This window comes from Marasmius oreades, chromosome 5 (genome assembly GCF_018924745.1).
Source record: "Marasmius oreades isolate 03SP1 chromosome 5, whole genome shotgun sequence".
In the NCBI taxonomy this organism is placed as follows: domain Eukaryota; kingdom Fungi; phylum Basidiomycota; class Agaricomycetes; order Agaricales; family Marasmiaceae; genus Marasmius; species Marasmius oreades.
Genome location: NC_057327.1, coordinates 2,776,856 through 2,797,877, shown reverse-complemented (window position 1 = coordinate 2,797,877; position 21,022 = coordinate 2,776,856). Strand labels below are relative to the sequence as shown.

At 47.1% G+C, this 21,022-nt stretch overlaps 9 protein-coding genes across 10 annotated transcripts; 5 read left to right on the top strand and 4 right to left on the bottom strand.

The window, feature by feature from the left end:
- Nucleotides 1-388: 388 nt before the first annotated feature.
- E1B28_009072 (uncharacterized protein) lies at nucleotides 389-2,336 on the top strand. Its single transcript, XM_043153929.1, has 15 exons — nucleotides 389-547; nucleotides 604-613; nucleotides 673-692; nucleotides 745-769; nucleotides 822-929; nucleotides 989-1,048; nucleotides 1,108-1,140; nucleotides 1,201-1,332; nucleotides 1,389-1,493; nucleotides 1,553-1,594; nucleotides 1,651-1,701; nucleotides 1,765-1,791; nucleotides 1,845-1,885; nucleotides 1,950-1,978; nucleotides 2,031-2,336. The coding sequence occupies exons 1-15, from the start codon at nucleotides 491-493 to the stop codon at nucleotides 2,251-2,253; spliced, it is 963 nt and encodes a 320-aa protein (XP_043009215.1). The 5' UTR covers nucleotides 389-490; the 3' UTR covers nucleotides 2,254-2,336.
- A 45-nt stretch (nucleotides 2,337-2,381) lies between these two features.
- On the top strand, nucleotides 2,382-5,105 carry E1B28_009071 (uncharacterized protein). Its single transcript, XM_043153928.1, has 4 exons — nucleotides 2,382-2,792; nucleotides 2,850-3,239; nucleotides 3,290-3,362; nucleotides 3,411-5,105. The coding sequence occupies exons 1-4, from the start codon at nucleotides 2,637-2,639 to the stop codon at nucleotides 5,030-5,032; spliced, it is 2,241 nt and encodes a 746-aa protein (XP_043009214.1). The 5' UTR covers nucleotides 2,382-2,636; the 3' UTR covers nucleotides 5,033-5,105.
- Nucleotides 5,106-6,102, bottom strand: E1B28_009070 (uncharacterized protein). The gene is made up of 4 exons (XM_043153927.1): nucleotides 5,797-6,102; nucleotides 5,546-5,718; nucleotides 5,378-5,474; nucleotides 5,106-5,324 (listed from the first exon to the last, which is right to left on the bottom strand). The coding sequence occupies exons 1-4, from the start codon at nucleotides 6,077-6,079 to the stop codon at nucleotides 5,188-5,190; spliced, it is 690 nt and encodes a 229-aa protein (XP_043009213.1). The 5' UTR covers nucleotides 6,080-6,102; the 3' UTR covers nucleotides 5,106-5,187.
- Nucleotides 6,103-6,347: 245 nt separating this feature from the next.
- On the bottom strand, nucleotides 6,348-7,222 carry E1B28_009069 (uncharacterized protein). Of its 2 annotated transcripts, none has more exons than XM_043153926.1 (5): nucleotides 7,083-7,222; nucleotides 6,982-7,033; nucleotides 6,869-6,922; nucleotides 6,484-6,789; nucleotides 6,348-6,427 (listed from the first exon to the last, which is right to left on the bottom strand). In XM_043153926.1, exons 3-4 carry the CDS (start codon nucleotides 6,897-6,899, stop codon nucleotides 6,518-6,520), a joined length of 303 nt encoding a protein of 100 aa, XP_043009212.1. In that variant the 5' UTR covers nucleotides 6,900-6,922; nucleotides 6,982-7,033; nucleotides 7,083-7,222; the 3' UTR covers nucleotides 6,348-6,427; nucleotides 6,484-6,517. The 2 variants fall into 2 exon arrangements, with proteins under 2 accessions (XP_043009212.1, XP_043009211.1); XM_043153925.1 differs by having other exon boundaries at nucleotides 6,982-7,030.
- A 574-nt stretch (nucleotides 7,223-7,796) lies between these two features.
- Nucleotides 7,797-10,497, top strand: E1B28_009068 (uncharacterized protein). The gene is made up of 13 exons (XM_043160759.1): nucleotides 7,797-8,299; nucleotides 8,361-8,629; nucleotides 8,683-8,804; nucleotides 8,854-8,960; nucleotides 9,018-9,056; nucleotides 9,107-9,205; nucleotides 9,254-9,297; nucleotides 9,353-9,599; nucleotides 9,655-9,751; nucleotides 9,815-9,864; nucleotides 9,917-10,027; nucleotides 10,087-10,394; nucleotides 10,453-10,497. Exons 1-13 carry the CDS (start codon nucleotides 7,880-7,882, stop codon nucleotides 10,484-10,486), a joined length of 1,947 nt encoding a protein of 648 aa, XP_043009210.1. The 5' UTR covers nucleotides 7,797-7,879; the 3' UTR covers nucleotides 10,487-10,497.
- A 148-nt stretch (nucleotides 10,498-10,645) lies between these two features.
- On the bottom strand, nucleotides 10,646-12,742 carry CLP1 (Cleavage polyadenylation factor subunit clp1; the record flags this gene model as incomplete). Its single annotated transcript, XM_043153924.1, has 9 exons — nucleotides 12,507-12,742; nucleotides 12,338-12,451; nucleotides 11,982-12,273; nucleotides 11,691-11,933; nucleotides 11,494-11,604; nucleotides 11,329-11,429; nucleotides 11,062-11,260; nucleotides 10,806-11,007; nucleotides 10,646-10,751 (listed from the first exon to the last, which is right to left on the bottom strand). The coding sequence occupies exons 1-9, from the start codon at nucleotides 12,606-12,608 to the stop codon at nucleotides 10,646-10,648; spliced, it is 1,470 nt and encodes a 489-aa protein (XP_043009209.1). The 5' UTR covers nucleotides 12,609-12,742.
- Nucleotides 12,743-13,196: 454 nt separating this feature from the next.
- E1B28_009066 (uncharacterized protein) lies at nucleotides 13,197-15,888 on the top strand. The gene is made up of 19 exons (XM_043153923.1): nucleotides 13,197-13,432; nucleotides 13,486-13,523; nucleotides 13,578-13,587; nucleotides 13,645-13,698; nucleotides 13,755-13,830; nucleotides 13,897-13,946; nucleotides 14,000-14,126; nucleotides 14,178-14,232; nucleotides 14,286-14,350; nucleotides 14,413-14,438; nucleotides 14,496-14,546; nucleotides 14,601-14,723; nucleotides 14,779-14,838; nucleotides 14,895-14,910; nucleotides 14,966-15,218; nucleotides 15,271-15,339; nucleotides 15,396-15,483; nucleotides 15,535-15,724; nucleotides 15,783-15,888. Exons 1-19 carry the CDS (start codon nucleotides 13,290-13,292, stop codon nucleotides 15,834-15,836), a joined length of 1,548 nt encoding a protein of 515 aa, XP_043009208.1. The 5' UTR covers nucleotides 13,197-13,289; the 3' UTR covers nucleotides 15,837-15,888.
- A 204-nt stretch (nucleotides 15,889-16,092) lies between these two features.
- Nucleotides 16,093-19,560, bottom strand: E1B28_009065 (uncharacterized protein; the record flags this gene model as incomplete). Its single annotated transcript, XM_043153922.1, has 16 exons — nucleotides 16,093-16,263; nucleotides 16,323-16,410; nucleotides 16,467-16,543; nucleotides 16,595-16,685; nucleotides 16,736-16,866; nucleotides 16,922-17,092; nucleotides 17,153-17,376; nucleotides 17,431-17,659; nucleotides 17,718-17,983; nucleotides 18,038-18,095; nucleotides 18,151-18,283; nucleotides 18,338-18,435; nucleotides 18,489-18,714; nucleotides 18,769-18,884; nucleotides 18,935-19,173; nucleotides 19,224-19,560. The coding sequence occupies 16 exons, from the start codon at nucleotides 19,558-19,560 to the stop codon at nucleotides 16,093-16,095; spliced, it is 2,655 nt and encodes an 884-aa protein (XP_043009207.1).
- Nucleotides 19,561-19,746: 186 nt separating this feature from the next.
- Nucleotides 19,747-20,648, top strand: E1B28_009064 (uncharacterized protein). Its single transcript, XM_043153921.1, has 3 exons — nucleotides 19,747-20,064; nucleotides 20,126-20,276; nucleotides 20,331-20,648. The coding sequence occupies exons 1-3, from the start codon at nucleotides 19,813-19,815 to the stop codon at nucleotides 20,450-20,452; spliced, it is 525 nt and encodes a 174-aa protein (XP_043009206.1). The 5' UTR covers nucleotides 19,747-19,812; the 3' UTR covers nucleotides 20,453-20,648.
- Nucleotides 20,649-21,022: the final 374 nt, after the last annotated feature.

Sequence of the window (21,022 nt, the reverse complement as noted above, 5' to 3'; positions counted from 1 at the left end):
TTGGGCTTAATGAGGACAAATCTCGGACTAGCTTGAACTATTATGAGAAAATATAGAGAGTTTAAACTCAAAAACGGTAGAATGAACGCCTGACGTATTGAACTGGGGTGGGCATTATTTTTTTCGAGCGAGCTGGGCTGGCGCGGCAGTCTTACTAATCACATTCCTTTTTTGGTTGTTTAGTACTTACAGCTGGGCCGATTTACAGACTTACAAAGTAGCTGTTTCAACTTTGAACGCGACTACTTGTCATGATTCAACGCAGGACTGCTGGGCGGATTGAACGAAACATATAGTGTCATCGCAATCTATGAAATTTACACTGCATCATGTTAGAATTAGCAAATTAGAATCGACAGAATCTGATAGAAACCTGTGTGTCCCTATACTTCCTTCCGACAGCGTGGGTAATTCACCTTGTCAATCCCTTTGCGCCTGGCTATATACACCTTCAGAGGATAATGCTATCTGGACGAAAATCAGGATCGCTATGCCCTCAGACCCGGCAGCCATGTTGGACTACATGTTCAAGCTTCACACTGTGGTGGTAGGTCATGTTTCTTATGCGTTTGGCCAACTTCATATATTTTTTTTTCGGTCCAGTATATCGAATGTGCGCCAATCTCGAAATTCAAATGTATCGATGTTGATGATATGAATCTGTGTCCCCAGACTCCAGTTTAGCCGTCCTGGTGCGTCTTTCACTGCACGTTGGGAATTCGTCGATACTCAAGCGAGGTTCAGCTTTTTGACTACATGTTGACCTTCGGTATGGACCGAGTTTGATTTGGTGCTTCGTACTAATAAGATGAGAATCATAGGTCGGGAGGTTAACTACGTCTGGTTTAAATCGCCTTGGAACTTCGGAAGAATGCTTTACTTCTTGACGCGATATCTGCCCTTCGGAGGAGTTTTCCTGACATTTCTTGGTATGCGTCTACACCTAACATTGCGCTCTCACCCTCTGACGAAGCTATCTATCGCCCAGTCGATGTTCTACGAAACGCGTCGTTATCGACGTGTAAGATCTTAACGCAGGCTGCTGTTTGTGCGTAGTCGCGTCTGGCTGGTTTAGGATCTCAAGGTTGATCCCTCCTGTACACGCAGATTCCACTGTTGCCGATGTCATAATCGCTGAAAGTAAGCTGCTCAGGCGTGATCTTCTTTAACACCTGGTCTCAAGCCCTTTAAACCCTGCAGTTGTACTGACCATGAGGGTATGGGCAATCTGGTCACGAAGTCGTTTCGTTTGTTTTGGCTTGACTGCGATAGCACTCGCACTGGCCTCTCTGTGTGTCGCCACAGTAGCCCGAGTGCCAGTTCAGGAAGACAGTGAGTGTTTGGTGATTCAGTCTTGCTCATAGGATTCCTCATCGATCCATCTTCAGCTTTTGGTACCGACTTGCATTCAGCATACGGGGTGTGTCCCCCGTACTTCGCCAATTCTAGTGCTATTACTACTTGTTGGGTGGTTCTGGTGGCATATGAATCTGGTAAGAATCTTGTTCTTGTTGGATGATCGATTTAATCTGACAAGCGGCGTGTCTCTTAGTATTATTGATCTTGACACTGGCGAAGGCGATCGACTTGTACCGTGAGTACCCAAGCAGATCACCGTCGCGTCGTGGAAGACTGAGTCATGTCCTCAAGGTCATCGTACTGGCGGTACCTCAAGCCTTATTAACATCTTCTTCGTGGATGGTCGGTCTTCAGACTAGTCCCTAAATTCCAGACGACTCACTCTGCATAATGTCCACTTTTTAGGACTCTCCTACAATGGCTTTATATTGGGTTCGTCCCTCCCTATTTAGACGTCTTCACCTCAAATCTCAACCGTGCCATAGCAAGCTCGACTGCAAATATTATCGTTAGATACAAAACCACCGTGAGTTATGCCATCGTAGGTGTAAGTGACTCTTTGCGGTGTGCTGACTTTGTTTCTCTTGCAGCCCAGTGAATACATAAACCTCCTTACATCGTTCGTTACTCCCCGATTAGAACATGTGCCCTGTACTTACTATTGTTCACAGATTACAACCAGTGGTTCATTCTGTACTCACTTCACGGATGATGCTCCATCTAAAGCAAGACGCTGTTAAGTCTAGTGAAAGCAATCATCTACCTTCGACGCAGTTGCAATTTGCAGCTCGCCCTGGACAGCCTCCCACAGAGTCCTCCCTAGACCATGCAAGGTCATGGTTTGGAGAAGCTCTACAACACCCTTTGGGACTGGAGTCGGAACAGGAAGATTAGAAAATTTCACGGACGATACTTCATTGTACACCTGTAATCATAGCGAACTATAGAGAGCAAACTTGAATTGTAGTTGATGGAGCGAATCAATTGACCCCTAAGTATGAGTCATTTCACGTCGCCTATTTTTGATCGATTTTTTACTTTTCCTTCCATTCCAATCTTCACTACCACTATGCCTATGCTGTAAGTATGGCTTTGTCTCTGCAGGATCTTCCTTACTTCCTTACTTCCTCTTGAAAAGCTCCGATCCTTCCAAAAAGTACCGACCATACACTCCCATTAACCTCAAGGACCGTCAATGGCCATCGAAAACGTTTTCCAAAGCACCAATCTGGCTTTCCACCGACCTTCGTGATGGAAACCAATCCCTCGCTAACCCCATGACAATCGAACAAAAAACTACCTTCTTCCAGATGCTGGTCAAGGCTGGGGTGAAGGAGATCGAAGTTGCATACCCTGCTGCCAGTGATACCGATTTTGATTTTGTTCGTGGATTAATAGAGAAGAAGCAGATACCAGATGATGTTTGGATTCAGGTTAGTCCTTACAGGTTTTTTTTGTTGTTCAGTGTCGTTGAACTCGTATGGAGCTAGGTCTTGACTCCTGCACGAGAAGACCTCATTAGGCGAACTATCGACGCGGTCGCTGGAGCGAAGAAAGCTATTTTACATATGTATAACGCAACAAGCCCTACCTTCCGAAACGTCGTTTTCCGTAACACAAGAGAGGAAACGATTGAACTGGCTGTTAGAAATACGAAAGTTGTCCGTCAGCTAACTGAAGAATGCACTGCGAAGTACGGAACGAAGTTTAAATACGAATACAGCCCAGAAACGTTTACTCAGACCGAACCCGAGTTTGCGTTGGAGGTATGCGAGGCTGTCAAGGCAGCATGGGGTAAAGCCGGGAATGGGGAAGATCGTATTATTTTCAACCTTCCTTCAACTGTGGAAATAGGACCGCCAAACCACTATGCTGATCAAGTGAATACATCGTTCTCAAATAAATTTCTTTCCTACTCACCCTATTTCAGATAGAAAACTTCTGTCGCAACGTCTCGGAGAGAGAGAAAGTTATTGTGAGTCTACACCCACACAACGATCGAGGTACACTTCTCCCGGTACACTCTCTGTCTTTTTGCTCAATTCTCTTAGGTACCGGAATTGCGTCGGCTGAGCTTGGTGTATTGGCTGGTGGAGACAGGATAGAAGGATGTTTCTTCGGAAATGGGGAACGTACCGGAAATGTCGACCTGGTCAATCTCGCTCTGAATCTCTACACACAAGGCATCAAGCCCAATCTAGATTTCAGTGATCTTCCTTCCGTCATTGACATCGTCACACAGTGTAACGACCTTCCCGTGCACCCTCGCCATCCATACGCCGGAGAGTTGGTGTCTACCGCGTTCTCCGGATCACACCAGGACGCTATCAAAAAAGGCTTCGAGGCCCAAAAGATTCGGCATGCCGAGGCTACTGCAAAAGGTGGCAACCAGTATTGGGACGTGCCCTACCTGCCTGTCGACCCAGCAGACCTTGGTCTCACATACGAGGCCGTCATTCGGGTCAACTCACAGTCAGGCAAAGGAGGCATCGCGTATCTCATCAAACAACATCTAGGTCTGGATCTACCACGAAAAGTCCAGATCGCATTCTACCAGGTTGTACAGGTCATATCGGATCGCGAGGCAAGAGAGATGACTGTGGACGATATTACTACCGCTTTCAGAACGACATATCACTTGGGTGGTGGAGCTTTCAAGGGCAGGTTATCGTTGAGGAATTTCAAGATATCTGCAGAGCCAAGCGACGACAAGGACAATTCTGGAGATGAAGATGAACAGCGTCGCCGATTCGATGGTACTGTCTCTGTGGATGGAACTCTCAGAGTTATCAGGGGAGATGGAAATGGTCCCCTGTCAGCTCTTCTAGATGCCTTGAAAACGCATCTGGACATCGACTTGGCGATCCGAGAATACACTGAACACGCTGTGGAGGGAAGCGAACATTCCCGCGCAGCAAGTTATGTTGAAGTCGTCCCCGCTGGCGATAGAAAGTCCTCACAGTCATGGTGGGGAGTTGGTCTCGATTCCGACATTGCTGGTTCAGGTCTGCGTGCTGTTCTCAGCGCAGTTAACAGCGCAATCGGTGAAAGGTCATTGCCCGAACTGAAGCTAACTGTCGGCTTTAACTCCAAGTCTGGGCAAGCCGATGTTGCGAGCGTTATCGTCAACGCTTTGGGATTAGAGCTCCCTAGGAGATTTCAGTCATCATTTTTCGAAATCGTGCAGCGTGCGGCGAGGGATGCGGGCGGCGAGATATCTATTGGCGCTTTGACGGATCTCTTCCAAGAGACGTACGGGTACAACAAGGAGACACCTCGAAGCACTCAATTCGGCTTGGATTCGTTCAAACTTGAACATCTGGATGGAAGTCGACGGTCCTTGTCGGGAGAGGTGATTCTCCATGGCAAGAAACGATCGATCAAGGGCGAAGGGAATGGACCTTTATCGTCCGTGCTCGCTGCCCTTCACACCCAGATCAATGGCAATCTGTCCATCAGGGAGTACTCCGAACACTCCGTTGGTGAAGGCGCTGAGGTTGTGGCAGCATCATACGTCGAATTGGTGTACGAAGTACCTGAACAAAAACACAGGAGAAGTGCGTGGGGTGTCGCAGTTGACACTGACATCACTGCTTCTGGTCTGAAGGCCGTCTTGAGTGCTGTAAGCAGTCTAGACGTCTCTATCAAAGGAGTTGAAGTGAATGGCGTTTGAGAGCGACAACAAAAAAAAAGGCACAGATATGTAGACCATCTCAAAATAAAATCAAATTTTTGATTTGCTCGATTGATCATAGGATGAGACAGAGTATCGATCGAGCCCATGCGCAAACTCTATACATAGAATTTGGGAGTGCTTCGTGTTCATAACTAAACTAGCCCGTGGTACGTCGCGAACTCGTCCTCTTCGGAGTCTTTCACGGTTCTGAACTCCACAATTCCCTTCATCTCATCCGCAAATTTCTCGCCCACGAGATGTACCAAGAATGCATAGGCAAGGTCCATACCTGATCAACAAGAAGATCGAGTTAGCGACTCGATAACTCAATTGGTAGCTTACCTGCGGTGACGCCAGATGCCGTCCAGATATGCTTGTCGTCGTTGACGACCCAACGAGCTTTGGGTACCCAAGTGATATTGAGATCTTTTGTGTCTTCCTGGACATCCAAAAGGAGATGTGAGCTCGAATATGGCTGAGGATAAAGAGCACCGAAACTGCAACACATACCGTGACTATCTTGTAGAGCGCTTTGTTGGTGGTAGCGCGCTTCCCGTTGAGTACACCTGCAGCTGCCAAAACCCACGACCCAGTACAGACCGAAAGAACGTATTCCGTCTCGGGAGATTTCTTCTTCAAGAATTCAAAAATTGCAGGGGGGATTTCTTTAGGTTCTTTTGGGCCTATAACACATTGCAGAAGTTGTCATTCGAGTTCGGTAATTGAAAATGAAGGGACGCCGTTGGAAAATGGCAGCTCACCACCAGGAACCAAGATAATGCCAAAGTCGGTCTGCAATCCTTGCTCATAGGTCATAGTTGGAATTATCTGGGCTCCTGTGAACGGCGTGACGGGCTCGGTGTTGTGAGAGAGGTACTCCTCCTCGATAGCTACGTCTGGAAGAGTTGTGAATAGAGAAGCTAATGATTTCCTGTGCTTGCGTCCGAATGAACATAGAATATCTACAGGTCCTTGAAAGTCGAGCATGGTGACGCCTGGGTACAAGCAGACCGCCATACGGTACACTTTGATTTCAGAGGACATGTGTGACTTTGAACGACACAAAAGAAAAGGAGTAAGTATTTGATGGGAGATGGCCTTATATGTGTGAAGAACGAATCACATAAGGAAGCCCTGCTGACAAAAGTTGAGAGCCTGTGTACCGAGTCCAACGGGGTGTTCGCCGTATTGAATGCGTCAGTAACGCTTGCCGAATAGATACCCTTGCGGAATTGAAGTGTGGATTACATTAAGTCGATATCGGACATCGCGCAGTCGACCTTGATATCGCAACGAGCGGATCTTACTCAGGCTGAAGTTTTGCATCCCAAACTAATTGTAATTCCATAGATGACCATTCTATCGACGAAGAAGGCGCTGTCATATTGAATCCTGAGAAAATGACACATTGCTATTAGAAAATCACAAAGATAGTTCAGACTCCTTACAACGTAGCCCTCCCAAAGCGGATCGGAACGTGTGTTAACCTGAAGAACTATTTTCTCCATCAACCTGATCCTGATCTTCCGGCTGCAAGATCTCGACGTTATCGGGAAACCAGCCGTATATTCTCATGTCGACCTTGAACTCTCCCGCGCGCCCAACCGTGACTTCGACCCCTTCAGCTTCGAGGGCTTCTCGTTGCCGCTGGGCACCATTTGTTCCTGGTCCTCGTGAAGATATGGCGCCAGAAGAGCCTATGACTCGCTGCCAAGGTAAAGGAGGATTTACTCCGGGGTCCGCAAATTTGAGGGCTGGTTTGCCAAATAATTGAAGAGGTTCAGAACCGTCTGGACGATAGAGTTTAAAAAGAATTGCACAAGGGTTGCCTACCCTGACCGACGTGTCTAGAATGATTTGGCATCCCAATAAGATGTGCGATGTGTCCTGGTCGTGGAACTTGAATGAATTACCCTTCCGGTTCTGTTTGGAAGGAAATCACTCACCGTAACTCGTAACCTTTCCAAGTGGTATCAACCTGACGGCCTCGTAGACCTACTTCTAACCGTTATCGTGGTGAAAGGTCTGCCCACAAAGAATAACGTACGGCTGCGTGAAATTCAGCACTGTCCATTCAGCTTGTTGGGGATTACTGTTACTTGGTGAAATTTTCGCTTTTCGCCAGGTTTTGTGGCGAAAACAAAAGGTCGTCAATTTCACCAGCTGTAAATGACATCAGGGTCCTTTTTGTTGTAGCAGGCACACGTGATTGGACCGGAGAGTTACTCGCATTGTCATACGCCTCTTGATTCTGCTACTGGTACTTTCAGGGCCTATGGAGGGAGCTAATTTTACACTGAGAACTTGCGGTTTGGCTGTTCATTTCAAGATCTTGTACTTCGATTTAGACCGCAGAATGTGGACCGTAACTCATCAAATATGATACGCACTGACTTTGGAAGACATCAGGTCCGAGTTCGTGGTTCAATTCAGTTGTATCTCGCGAGTGCAATGATTCGGGCTTCTAAGTACTCCGTATTTACAACTTTGGAACGACCTGGATAAATGTTCATCTCTGCACTGCCAGGGTCCTCGAATTGAACGCCGGCCCGGGATTCTAAATACGTACCGAGTTGGTACCTACTCATGAAATTTCACCGCCCTTACTTCTACGGATATTGGTCTGCACTACAGCTTTTGTTCTGTCGCTCAAACGGCGGTATAGCCTTCATGAGAACGATTATATTCGCTAAACATATATAGTATATATAGAAGTCACCACTCCGATAGGCTGACCCCGTCGATTACATCATATGTGTGGTCAATGTTGGCCGCAGTGGCAGTCCGCGACGTTCTTACTTCCCTCTCTTCGACGTGCGACGAGCGACCTAGAAGGCTTTCTGAATGATTGGTGCGACTGTGCGAAGCGGCTTGCGCCCGTCGCAAAGAATCTTTCAGCGCCCTCTCATCCAACCTCAAATCAGCCGTATTCGGCTCTATTCGACCGACCAACCTCCCCATGCCAAAGTACGGCGTTCCATCTTCCATCGCTCTCTAACCGTCGCGAAATATACTGGATACGCAGGGCTTTCTGCTATCTTTGGTCTCTTTGTCCTTGGTGCAGGCATATTGGCGCACGACGCGTTCACCTACAACGACAGACACGTAGAAAGAGTCCCTATCAATCCTCTAGCACTCCATCCGGAGCGTGGCGGTCCCAAAAATCTTCCAGTAGTGAAAGTACAGGTTGACGATGAAGATGACGAAGAGATGAAGAGATTGGCAGAAAAACCGCGCCTGGTTATCATCGGTGGTGGTTGGGGGGTGAGTATTAAATGTTCAAGTTAGTCCGTACCACCTCAAATCTCATCCTTTTCTGGAATAGGCTATGGGGGTCCTACAAACACTATATCCTGGGCACTACCATGTCACCGTAGTATCAGCGGAAACTTTTACAACGTTCACTCCTTTACTGCCATCTGCTGCCGTGGGCACCGTTCAAGTACGGTCACTCATAGAACCCCTCCGGAAGATTGTCGCGCGCCTTCGTGGTCATTTCGTGGCTGGCAAGGCTGTAGATATCTCTATGGCTGATCGGTTACTCGAGGTGGAGATTGTAAATACCCGCGGAGTTAAAGAACGTGTCTATGTACCGTCAGTCAGCTCTTTTTCTCCACAGTTTCTTGTTTCCATTGACTCCGGTACAGATACGATAAACTGGTCATTGCCGTTGGATCTACATCAAGTACTCATGGTGTTCCTGGCCTCGAACACTGTTTCCAACTCAAAACCATTGCTGACGCCCAACAAATTCGAAGAAGGATAATGGGTGGGTTGAGAGGCTTTCTTTCGGAGAATTATCTCACTCTCAGCCCTAGACAACTTTGAACTCGCAAGCTTACCAACAACATGTGCTGAAGAGCGGGAGCGATTACTCAGCTTCGTTGTTTGTGGTGGTGGACCGACCGGCGTCGAAACAGCTGCGGTGAGCACTTCCATAGCCAACCACAGGTGGTAGCTGATGATTTTACATCGCACATAGGAAATATATGACTTTTGTCAAGAAGACATCATGAATTATGTGTGGTTAATCGCCTCCACTCCTTTACAGTCATTGACGAGCTCTTTCAGTTCCCCAAAGCATGCAGAGCGGATGTCTCGATACATGTCATTCAATCCAGGGAACATATCTTGAATACATATTCGGAAGCCATATCTAAATACGCAGAGGTAATTGGCTTTCATCCACAAAATTCCGTCTCTAATACCGGCCTCTAGGCCAAATTTGAGCGCGACGGTGTTCATCTCATCACGAATGCCAGGTGCCTGCTTATCCTCCTCGTTTACTCTTACTTTCCTGACGGTTCTACTCCTCAGAGTGAGCGCCGTAACTCCTAATCATGTCATCTACACTGTTCGCAAGGAAGATGGAACGATCGAACAACATTCGATTCCCACTAACTTCACGTTGTGGTCGACTGGAATAGCGATGAACCCTTTTGCCAAGCGACTAACGGACTTGTTACCCAATCAAGTTCATAGAAAAGCTATCGAGGTTGACGCACATCTGAGGGTGAAAGGTGCACCCTTGGGCGATATTTACGCCATTGGAGATTGTGCTACGGTCTGGTTCTCGCTCATTTAAAGATTTGGTTAATGATTTACCTTCCTCTTTCTAGATCGAAACTGCGATCGTTCCCCATTTCATGGAACTCGTAGATGAAGCGGACAAGGACAAGAATGGGAAAATTGACTTTACGGAGTGGGAAGTAATGGGTACGGAAGCTACTCAGCGTTCTTTCTTTTTCTTTTTCCATACTCATCAGGTGATATTAATAGTTGAGGGAATCAAAAAGAAGATACCCATGGCGTCGAATCACATCAGTAAAGTATGGATAAGTTTATTTGTTTTGGGAATTCATGAGTGAGACTTTACCCTAGGTCAGGGAGCTTTTCGAATTGTACGACACAGACGCCGATAACAGCCTGTCTCTGAATGAACTCGTACGGCTCTTGGAAGACCTCGGAAACAAAATCACCGCTTTACCTGCTGTAGGGATCCCTTCTTTCTCTTGTCCCTTCAACGATTGGGCTAAAAAATAGCCCTTCAGACCGCGCAAGTCGCATCACAACAAGGTAAATATATCGGTAGAAATCTCAACAAACTCTCGCGACAACAAGCCGGACTGGAGGCAAGAGGACTTTCTGATGTCCAGGAACACAAAGCTACTGATTCCGCGCCGTTCATATATCACCATCTTGGAATGTTGGCGTATATCGGGAATGCAGCTGTTTTCGACATCGGGGATTTTGCGTTTACCGGAGGTTTAGCGGCAATGTATGCATGGAGAAGTATCTATTGGAATGAACAGGTGTCTGCGAGAACTCGTGCTTTGTTGATGATCGATTGGATTATTCGGCGAGTATTCTTTTGTTGGACTGTTGATTGGAAAACTGATCGGTGGAGTTGGATGTAGGGGTGTATGGGGAAGAGACTTGTCGCGACTGTGACAACAACAACCCCGAGCGAACAAAGTGTTTACCTAGCAATCCTTTGGGATAGAGGTGGATCTGAGTTTCTCGTTGTAGCCAAAGGCAAATAGATGTCAAGTGGACTCCCGTAAGAGTGGAATACCCTACAACAAAACGTCTATAATAAGTAGTGTTCTCCTATTCCTGCCATTCATACGAGCCAATGATGGCCGTCTTTCCAACCAATGATCCTTGAGCTGGAGAAAGAACGGTCAATTTTTGATGAGGTATATCGATATGAGTTCTATTAATATAAGTTAAAGCTAGAAGGTCCTTCAGGAGGTAGCACGGTACGTACACGGCGATGAAACCAATAACTGAGAGATCCAGAATCTCTTCGTCATACCGTTCATTTTCGTCGGGATTAAACGGAGAAAGAACAGCGAGAATCGCGTTCAGTAAGCCTGATCCGGGTAGTGAAGGTTCGACGAGAACCGGTTGCATTTCTGAAACACTACGAGTTGCACCGATGGGCAGTGCTGAGGAAGGGGCCATCGTGGCTTTTAGGGATAATAGCATTAGAGAAATTAGAAAGTGACCGGAAGTTGACTTGCCAGCCCCGATGCGATATATCTTCAAGTCGCTAAAGTTGACCACCGTTGACGAAGGGGACAAAGTGAGGTCGGTAAGAGCCTCTCCCCCCTGCGTCCCAGATGTAATCCCTGGCGGTGGCCGGATGACCTCGCCATACATGTAACCGTGAAACTGGTAATTGATAATTCGCTCTCGGTAACCATGGTCCAACTCGACAACCTAATGGGCATTAAGTTTCAGTGATTTCCGACGTGCAGTCACAAGAAACCGAGAGAAACGAGGTTTACTCCGCCAGATTTCGGGACTTTAACCACTTTGAGCTTGGATGAGTAAGCACGCTGCATCTCTACATTGAGTTTCTCGTGTCCCACTACAAGAATGATATTGACTTAAGGAGGCATAACATTCGTCATCGGTAGGGAAGAAACTGGGTTCAAGGAAGTTAAACAAACTTTTGAAGGCATCTATACACGCTTTGATGAGCCTCTGTCGCTGTTCGTTCGTTGCAGCAGTCCCTGATGCAAACGAAGACGGTGTGTCAACGATTATTCCGGCTAACTGGCCTACAAGCACGCGTAACACAAGCCTTCAATTGAGTTGACAATGACGCAAGGAGAGAAGTAAGGCGAGTGCTGTGACCTTCATTCACCTTTAGGATCATTGGATGACTTGTTATCGATGTTGAACCCGAGATTTCGGATGAGTCTATCCATCAACAGGGAATTCCGGGTAGTACTTGAGTGGCCATACCAGTACAAAACAGGAAGAAGGGCATTGGATCCCAGGCTTGTCGGTGCGGAGGTAGCAGCGGAGCCCAGTGGGAATGATGGAGAACAGGTCGGAAGGGGGCTGTACACAGAAGTTGCTGAGAGGGCACCCGGCGCTGCCGATGCTCCCTGGAGTGGAGAATGAGCTTCTGACCAGGAATAGGACTGTAGACTTGCCTCGCCAGGGTCTACATTCACAAGAAGTGGAGACCACGCCTGCCCAGCGCGCACTGCATAGTTAATCAGAATCTTACACAGCGTGGTTTTACCAGCATTTTCGGGGCCCAGAACCAAGACTCTGGGTGGTTCTGCGGGAGCGTCGGTTGATCTGGCTTCCGGTTCTGGTGATCCACGGAATTTCGCAAGGGCGCGAACACGCATTTGCTCCAAAGCTATATGCAGGTTGCCATAGGCCGTCATTGGGGTTTCTTCCGACACATATTCAGTCGATGGTTGACCGGTTACGTGCTTCAGAGAAGGAGGGGGAAATAAGACTTGTTTTCTATCGACAATGCATACTGGGACTCATCTGGATAGTGCACCCGACCCAAGTGAAGACTGCTGCTTTGCACTCTTGACCGAAAAGATAAGCTTTGCCCTCGACCATTTCCGCGCCAAAAATCTCTGCATTTCCCCGCAACAACTGTCCTGATAAATCCAGCAAACAAGCACAGACTCCATAGGTGACAAGTGCGCACCTTGATTGCGAGAGATGTCCCTAAATCGAGTTCAAATCTGTATTCAGTTTCTGGTTCAAGGACCCATTCTTTGCTTGGTGAAGACTCGGATTCTTCAGGCATTTCGTTGAGACAAATAAAAAGGAGAGAAACGCCAGTTCAGCCAGTTCGGCCGATTGTAGAAACGGTTTGGAACTGGGAAAATGTTCAGCTTCGTTTTTGCAAGTTAAATAATTGTTGGTGGTTGCAGGTCAAGACGTCAAATTAGGCACGCGTCACTAGCTAGTCACTGCTGATCAGCATTTCCACTGTTTCCTTGCTGCCAACTGCACATCATGTCATGCTCCATCCAATCATCTTCTTTCGCCGCTGAGCCAATGTTCGACGTTAATACAGGCAACAATGGCGATAGATCACTGCGCCCAACGAGGAGAACCAGACTGCTCCTTGCGCTCTAAAGTCTTTTCTTCCGGGGACTCCGATCGATTCCTTTCCAAATGGACTCTTCGGAACTTTCTTATGTTGAGGCCCAGGGTGAACGGCTTTCGCACCGATTTCAGATTTCGGAGAAGTCAAGAATGTAACAACGAAAAGGGCGGCCATCAAACAACTCATCCATGGGGACTCGGAAAGGAATAATATTCCATATGCATTTCGTAACGCCTGTGACCTGTTCCTCAAAATATTCAGCGAAGTTGATTTGATTTGTGATTCTAAACTCACGCTCTGCTATATTTAAGTTCCTGGTCGCGCCCGAATTCCCATCAAACCAATTCCCCCATCCTTCACTGTCCTTCGCCCAGAATGGACTCTGCTAGTGAACGATCTGAAAAACACAGCTTACACGAGCGAACTGTGAGGGACTCAGAGGTGGATGTCGCGGCACAACTTGCGGCGGGTGACAATACAGACGGACAATTCGATCCTCAGGTAGCTTTGCAGCTGAGGTGCGTTGTAATATCAGGAGACAAACACCCCGGTTGACTTTTTCCGACCCTAGGCGCAAGATTGACTGGCATTTGATGCCACTTATGTGCAGTAAGCTCGCGCAATTCTCAAGGGAAACAGATACTAACTTCCATTGGTGTACAGTTATGTATCTGTAAGTAGGACATTGAGAAAACGCCCGAAATTTCGGTTTGTTTGATACCACCAACAGTATGGCCTTTGCGGACAAGACGGCACTGGGTCAATCAGCCATTCTGGGGATTATGTGAGTGTCAATTCGAGCTTTTTAGACAGACCGTTGCTCAAGGGACACACCTCTAGTCCTGGCGCACACCTCAATCAAAACCAGTTCAACTGGTTGGGCTCAATCTTCTACCTCAGTTATCTTGTCTTTCAAGTGGGCTTCCTCTCATGATCACTTTTCGCTTTGTGTCTCCTGATTGACGACCACTTTCCCGTTCAGTATCCTCAAAACCTCGCATTGCAGAAATTTCCCGTCGGGAAATGGATAAGGTACGGTCGCCAAGTCTGTAGCACCTTTTTAGAAGCTCATCCCTACTCTATAGTATCAATATCTTCATCTGGGCAGTCGCTCTCTTGGCCCACGCTGCATGCAAGTCCTTTGGAGCTCTATTCGCAGTGCGCTTGATCTTGGGTGTGTGTGAGGGTGCCATCACACCAGGATTTATGATCGCAAGTTAACAGTTGTTTATATCACAAATAACCTTCTCACCTTATCTCAAGGTGACGTCGATGTTCTACACTCGAGCAGAGCAAACAAGGCGTGTTGGCTACTGGTGTGAGTAAGATCTCGATTTAGTCCGGTCGACTGTAACGCCCTCAACCTTTCAGTTCTCATGAACGGCTTTGCCATTATCTTCCTGGGATTCGTGGCATTCGGGGTCTTACATACGAAGGTAAGACGTCCTATGCATTTCCCTCGTTTCTTGAGCTTACAATGCCAACCAACCCTTTCAAGTCCTCGAGCTTTATGCCTTGGCAGTGGTTCGTCTAAACCAGCTGGCCTATCGTCGTCTTCAAGTTGCTCAATTATGTTCGTAGGTTGATGGTCATCACCGGTGTAATGACCCTTGTGACCTCAGTCATCTTCTGGTGAGTTACGATCGTTCAAAGGCTCTATATATCGGATCTGAAGAAAACGGGCAGGTTTTCGTTTCCGGACTCCCCCACAACAGCTTGGTTCCTCACTCCGGAGGAACGGGTCCTTGCAGTCAGACGAATTCAGGTCAATCAGACTGGTGTAGAAAATAAGCACTGGAAACGGAATCAGTCAGTGACCTCAGTTCGGTGTATTAACTCTGAAGGAGTCTGATCTTCTCGACAGGTTCATCGAAACTTTCGTTGACCCAAAGGTCTGGCTTATGGCGCTGTTCGCTGCAATTGCGTGCGTATCTTCCTTAGATTAGCGGCGAAAGCTAATTGAACCATCGTATCTCACAGAAATATTATCAATTCCGTACGTTGGATCTATTACCCCTGTTTTACTGATTCCAACACTGAAACTTTATTAGTTGACGAACCAGCGGCAGCTCATCGTGACTCAATTCGGTTTCACACCCATCCAAACGACATTGATCGGATGTGTGGACGGTGTAGTGGAAATCCTGACAGTTTGGCTAGGAGTGGCTCTGGCGACGTATAGACCGATCGGACGAGGATATGCTGCCATCATCATGCTTATCCCAGCTTTACTTGGGTGTCTTCTTGTCAACCTTTTACCTTCTCATATGAAGATAGGGCTTCTTTTCGGCTATTGGCTCTCTAGTATGTGCTCTCTTCGTCCCATCAGACCTTTGGACTCACGATCCTGCGTCAGTTTTCGGAATTACCCCCTTCGCTATATTCCTGGGTTGGGTTTCCACTCTCACTTCTGGACACACCAAACGTACGCTACACAGCTTTCTTCGAATCGCGTTTTATTGCTCAGTACTCCTGTTCTAGGTATCACGACAAATGCTGTTGTCCTTATTGCATATTCTATCGGTAACTTTGCTGGACCTTTTGTATGGGAGAAGCGATATCAACCTAGGTACCCACCCAACCCGATCGCCAGTATTTCGTTCTAAAGTTGCGCACTTAGGAATCATGTACCTTGGGCTCTCCTGGCTGCATGCTGCGGAGCATCTGCGGTAGTGCTCTGTGCCCTACGCTTCGTTCTTGCGAGAGAGAACAAGCGTCGGGATGCAGAAGTGAGGGATGAAACTTACGATCATGTATACATCACCCGTGTTAATCCCGACGGGACCCAAGAGCAAAAGAAGGTCGACAGGGTACGACTCTCTTGACTCTTCCTGCGACACCACTTTGTTGATTAATAACCCATGCCAGGCTTTCTTGGATTTGACTGACATTCAAAATAGAGATTTTAGATATGTGCTATGAGAGATTTGAGGGAGTAAAGATAAATTTATTAGATGATCATGATCCACCCATATAATATGTATCTGTTAATTACAATAGGGGGCTTGTCGGCTGGGCGCCATAACCGTCCAGCCATAGACTTATACAGACGTGGCTCCTCTGACCGACCATGATACCCCAGGATCGGCAGCCAGAAAGTAGCAGACAATCATGGGGATTCTACCCAGTGACCGAGGTTGAACGCATCGTCGATCCAGCGATAATGATGAACCGAAAATTATAGGAACGCCGACACCTTCACTGGCCTCCGCACAGCGGCGGAGTTGCCCTCCTTGAACTTATAACTGACACGGGACTTGCCTCCCGTACCTTGTTGCACCGAACCTGGTTTGTTGCATTTGCGGGCAGCGGAGGGGTCGATTAACCGACCAAAGAAGTCGGTAGGGGGCTAAGCAGAAGATAACATGAGACGAGACGAACGGAAAATCGGCTATCGGGGAGACGAACCCTATCAGCAATATCAACAGCCTCCGTACGGGCTCGTTTGGTGGGCCTGTCATCGTTACTGCCATGAAGGTCCTCTCCAGGTTTCTCCCTTGTGGAATAAAAGTGTCAACAGAAGAAACTGGGGCCTATGCACAAAAGACTAACTTTTGGCCGAAAAATTTAGACTTGGTAGAGGTACCTTTTTCTGTAATGACTTGTTGCGTATTGATCCGAGCTTCAATCTGGTGAACGATGTGAGGAAACCGAGTCAGAAATGAGTGAAGTAAGTTCACCTGTTCTGCGACCAGGTGTCTCACAGCATACCGCGGAACTGCAATGTCAACAGCACGTTTCCCGTCATAGGTTATGAAAACGTCCACAGGCCTGTGAAAGAAGTCGGGAATCCACAGCGTAGGAATAGGAAAAGAGCTTACGGGTCTAGACGATAAGTCAATTGACCGTCATCTGTCCGTTCCTGGACAAAACGAAACTCGAGCGCAGACATAATATCGACGACACGCGATAGCACCAAGCGCTCCTCGACTTTCACAATTTGACTGTTGACCTGAAATTAGGAGAGGTTGAACTCTAATCTTGACTCCATTTTATGAAGCACTTACCGGTCGAAGAGGTGGTGAAATTATCCGATTGATCAGAGGCGCAAACTCTGTTTGGAGTATGGGCTTGTTCAACAAAGATCTATAATTGCCACCGTGCCGGGTACTGGCTGCTTGCAAGCACCGTGCAAGGGACTTGTAGATCTCCTCGTTCGTTCTCGTCGTTTGAAAGTTCTAGATCAGAGGCATGGGTCGAACAGAAACATATTTCGAGAGCACGATCAGAAGACGTACCTCCCAGTCAGTCAAGTCTTTCTCCACTCTCGGAGCTCCCCGCTCTTGGAAGAGCGGATGGAAACCGACAAGCGTGTAGGGCAAGTATGGTGCCAACGCGAAATCACCATCTGAGTACATTGCGGCAGACATACGGTCGAAGGTCAGCAGCCACTCGTTGGCCTTCTCATGTCTAGAAAGGTTTGCATCGTGTCGACGAAGGGTGGCGTAGTGTGCAAAGCAACCTGATCATCTTAAAAGTCATCGCCAGAAAGGCATTGGTACAGGAATTTCCTTACCGACGGCAATCGAGTTCTCCCTTCCACAAGCGTCAATCTCGTGGCTAAGCCGATCCACATAACGGGACTCGGCCTCATCACTCAAGCCTAGCTCCTTTGCCCGTTTCTTTGGCAATGGTGCAAATAAGCTGTTCATGACCGTTGAGATAGAAGCTTCTGACTCCTTCATACCCCTAGTAGCTTCACGAATCACACTTTCTGTGACCTCGTCATGTTTGGATTTGAGAAACTGCCGATGTCCTTGTGAGTAGCCGACTCGAACACGGAGGCTTGAAGCATAGACTTACTTGAAGAGTGTTGAGACAACCACGCAGATCGCCCTGAGCAATCCCAACCAAAGTCGACAGCGCACTGGAATCTGCTTTGAGTGCTTCAAGCACGCATATCTCTCGTAGTCGCTTCACAGTATGAACATCGGCAGGTCGTTGATATCGAACTTGATACGCATGGGGCCGTAATTTGGCTAGACAGGCTGCATTGACGTCATTACATATGCAAATAATCGGCCTCAAGATAGGACGTTTAGTATGTGGATCTCGGCGACCAGAACGGGCTGCAAAAAAGGGTTTAAAGGGTGAACAACGACGATCATGAGGCATATACAGACTCTTTTTGCTTGGTTTATCTTGCGTAAGTTGAATCAACTTGTGTACGAAAGACCCAGCCTGAAATAGACACCTCAGGACATTGGATCTTGCGGAGAACAAATGTGACACCTACATTATCACCAGCTCCTGTAGCCCCATCGATTTCGTCGATGACGAGCAAGAGCGGTTTAGAGCTCTTCACACCAACACCTGCTTCGAGAGCCGGTCTGATACGTTCGTCGACGACCTGTCCAGAACGAGCATCACTTAGAGCTTTTACATCAGCTTTTTACGCCTTACTCTGAAGGATACAGGCTTACCTTGCATTTATCTCCATTACTTCATAACCCGCGTGTCTAGCAACGACATGCGCTAGAGTGGTTTTGCCCAAACCAGGGGGTCCAGAGAGCAGGAGTATCTACCACAAAGTCAAATGACAGCATTGGTCATCATAGAACGGGGCAGAACTACCTTTTCCTTTGGGCGGTGATATTCGTCCATTTCATTTGAGTCCTCTTCGCGGCTTCTCTTCTTTCCCTTATTTTTTCCAAACACGCACCAGTCCCACTGTTTGATCCATGTCAAGGTCTCCCTCGCAACACGTTCATTACCCATCAGTTCAGTGAACTTTCGTGGGCGGTACCTATCGACCCATAGCGTCGATTCGTAATTTGAAGACATGGAGGAAGAGTTATTGCTGTACGAAACGCCGTGAGATATGCGTTGAGCGAATATATGTACCACGACACACCTATCCTCGGGCTTAGAAGAGGCAGATACTGCAAGTTGGTCAAGTAGTCGGTGCATAGGCTCATCGAGTAAATTCCCCATTCGTCTCCCCGAGCTTGGACCTGCTTCTGCTGCTCTCTGTACGGTTGTGAGCTGAAAATCCCTCGGCATGAATAACAAGCACTCGCATTTGTTTTCAACTTCCTCTTGAGAAAGACATTCTTCCCATCATATGTTGTGGCTTTGATGGAGATACGGGAAGGAACGGACATTGTGTTCAGCAAAGCGACCCGCGATGTGTCTACATTAGAATCGGTGGTGAAGAGTTCGTGCAGAGGGGGTAATTCGTCATCCAGCGATTGTGATAGCGCAGGTACAGTATGAATTGTGTTCGAAAGCAGTTCAGTAGCCACGAAAGGAACTAACGCTGCAAAACGCGAGATTAAGACGACATATAGATAACACAAAAACACGCACTGGTCGAAGAAGCCCCGCTGTTTTTCGCTTCTAGGAGTCCCGTTGGAACGAAACTATTCCATGTAGTCTCAGCATTTTCAATTGTAGTTGGTGAACCAGATGAAAGTCCAGTAGGTGTAAACTCTTCGTCGAAAAGGCCATCCGAGGTGAAAGATCCCGCTACAACACTACCCGATCCCAGCAACCGGGTCGACCTACACAACGTTTCCTCTGAGCTTAAATCTTGCAAACTGCCTAAGAGAGGTTCATTCCGAAGAGAATTATTCTGTTTGAATAAAGATGACGATCCCAAAAGACCATTCGGTACGAAGCTTGTGCTGGCAGCTGCTGTTGACATGATGGAGTCGTTGACGCGTTGCGGACGAGGAGGAGAGTTAAGAGACGCGTTTTTGTGGAGGTTATGGTATAAAATCAATCGGTCGGACGCTGAACGTTGACGAGGGGTTGGGGATAGAAAGTTCTGTTGAATCCTGGCTGGACGCGTCGACTCGATGCAAGAGAGATCACGTGGCGAAATTCCTGCTGGCAGCTGCTCCTCTGCTCATATAACTCATTACAACTCATTATACAACTCTCCATCGTCATCATTATGTCTTCTGCTGATCAACTACCTCCAGGTATTTGGGACGCCCTGGAACGATCATCTACTCGAACCAGGCCTACACTGCGACTCTTAACAACTTTCAAAAATGGTATCGCAGACGTTTCAGATGAGGTTGAGGGTGAGGACATCGCAACAAAAACAAATCGATACGATCTCCTCTGTCCGAGGGATGGATGTGCAAGTATCATTCTCAAAAAAGGTGTAGGAAAGCTCATCCAGCGCGAAAACAGCCCTCAGGTGCATATCTATATCTATAGCATACTTATTGGTTACTCTTTCACTCACATCTCACGAATAGATCGATCCGTCAGACCTTCCTGTCAATGCCCTACTTCCCTCTATCTCACACCACACCTCTTCAAACTGGTGGCTGATAACTCCCTCGCCGATGCAATTTGAAAACATTGGATTCTCCCGAATAGCTGAAAGCTTACCTGTGTCGCCATCAGGTCCAGTTGATCAATCATCAATCTAGGAGATTACTAACGTGCCAAGTCGTCTAGGAAAGAAAATCAAGTTAATCGCATGTGCCGAATGTGATCTAGGTCCCCTAGGATGGTCTGAAGAAGGTGGAACTGAATTTTGGCTTGCCTCGACGCGAGTCGGGTATTGTAATGAACAATGAGTTTTCATTGAGATTCCTCGACTGAAATGCGGTTTATATATGGTATTCAGGCTCCCTGTTGTGTTGAGATTGTCAGTTTCTGCTTTCAGCTCAGTCAGACAGGTGAAATAGTTCTTCAGACACAGGAAGAAATATAACGTAATTCACATGAGTTATGCTTTACTTTACGTGAACATTATGAAAAATTTTTATTCCGTAATGTCTGTGTGCTACGTTGACGCGATATTCCCAGTATGTTGATAAATTTCCAAGGATCTTGCAAGAATAAAGAAAAAGGGTTATGCTGGGGTTATGCTAGATCTATGTTTTATTTACGGTGGGAATTATTCTTACATCATGCTAAGCTGTGTATAAGTGTAGCATAATGTAAGAATAATTGCCACTATAAATCTAGCATAACCCCAACATAACCCTTTTTCTTTATTCTTGCAAGATCCTTGGAAATTTATCAACATAATGGGAATATCACTTCAACGTAGCACACAGACATTACGGAATAAAATTTTTTCATAATGTTAACGTAAAGTAAAGCATAACTCGTGTGAATTACGTTATATTTCTTCCTGTGAG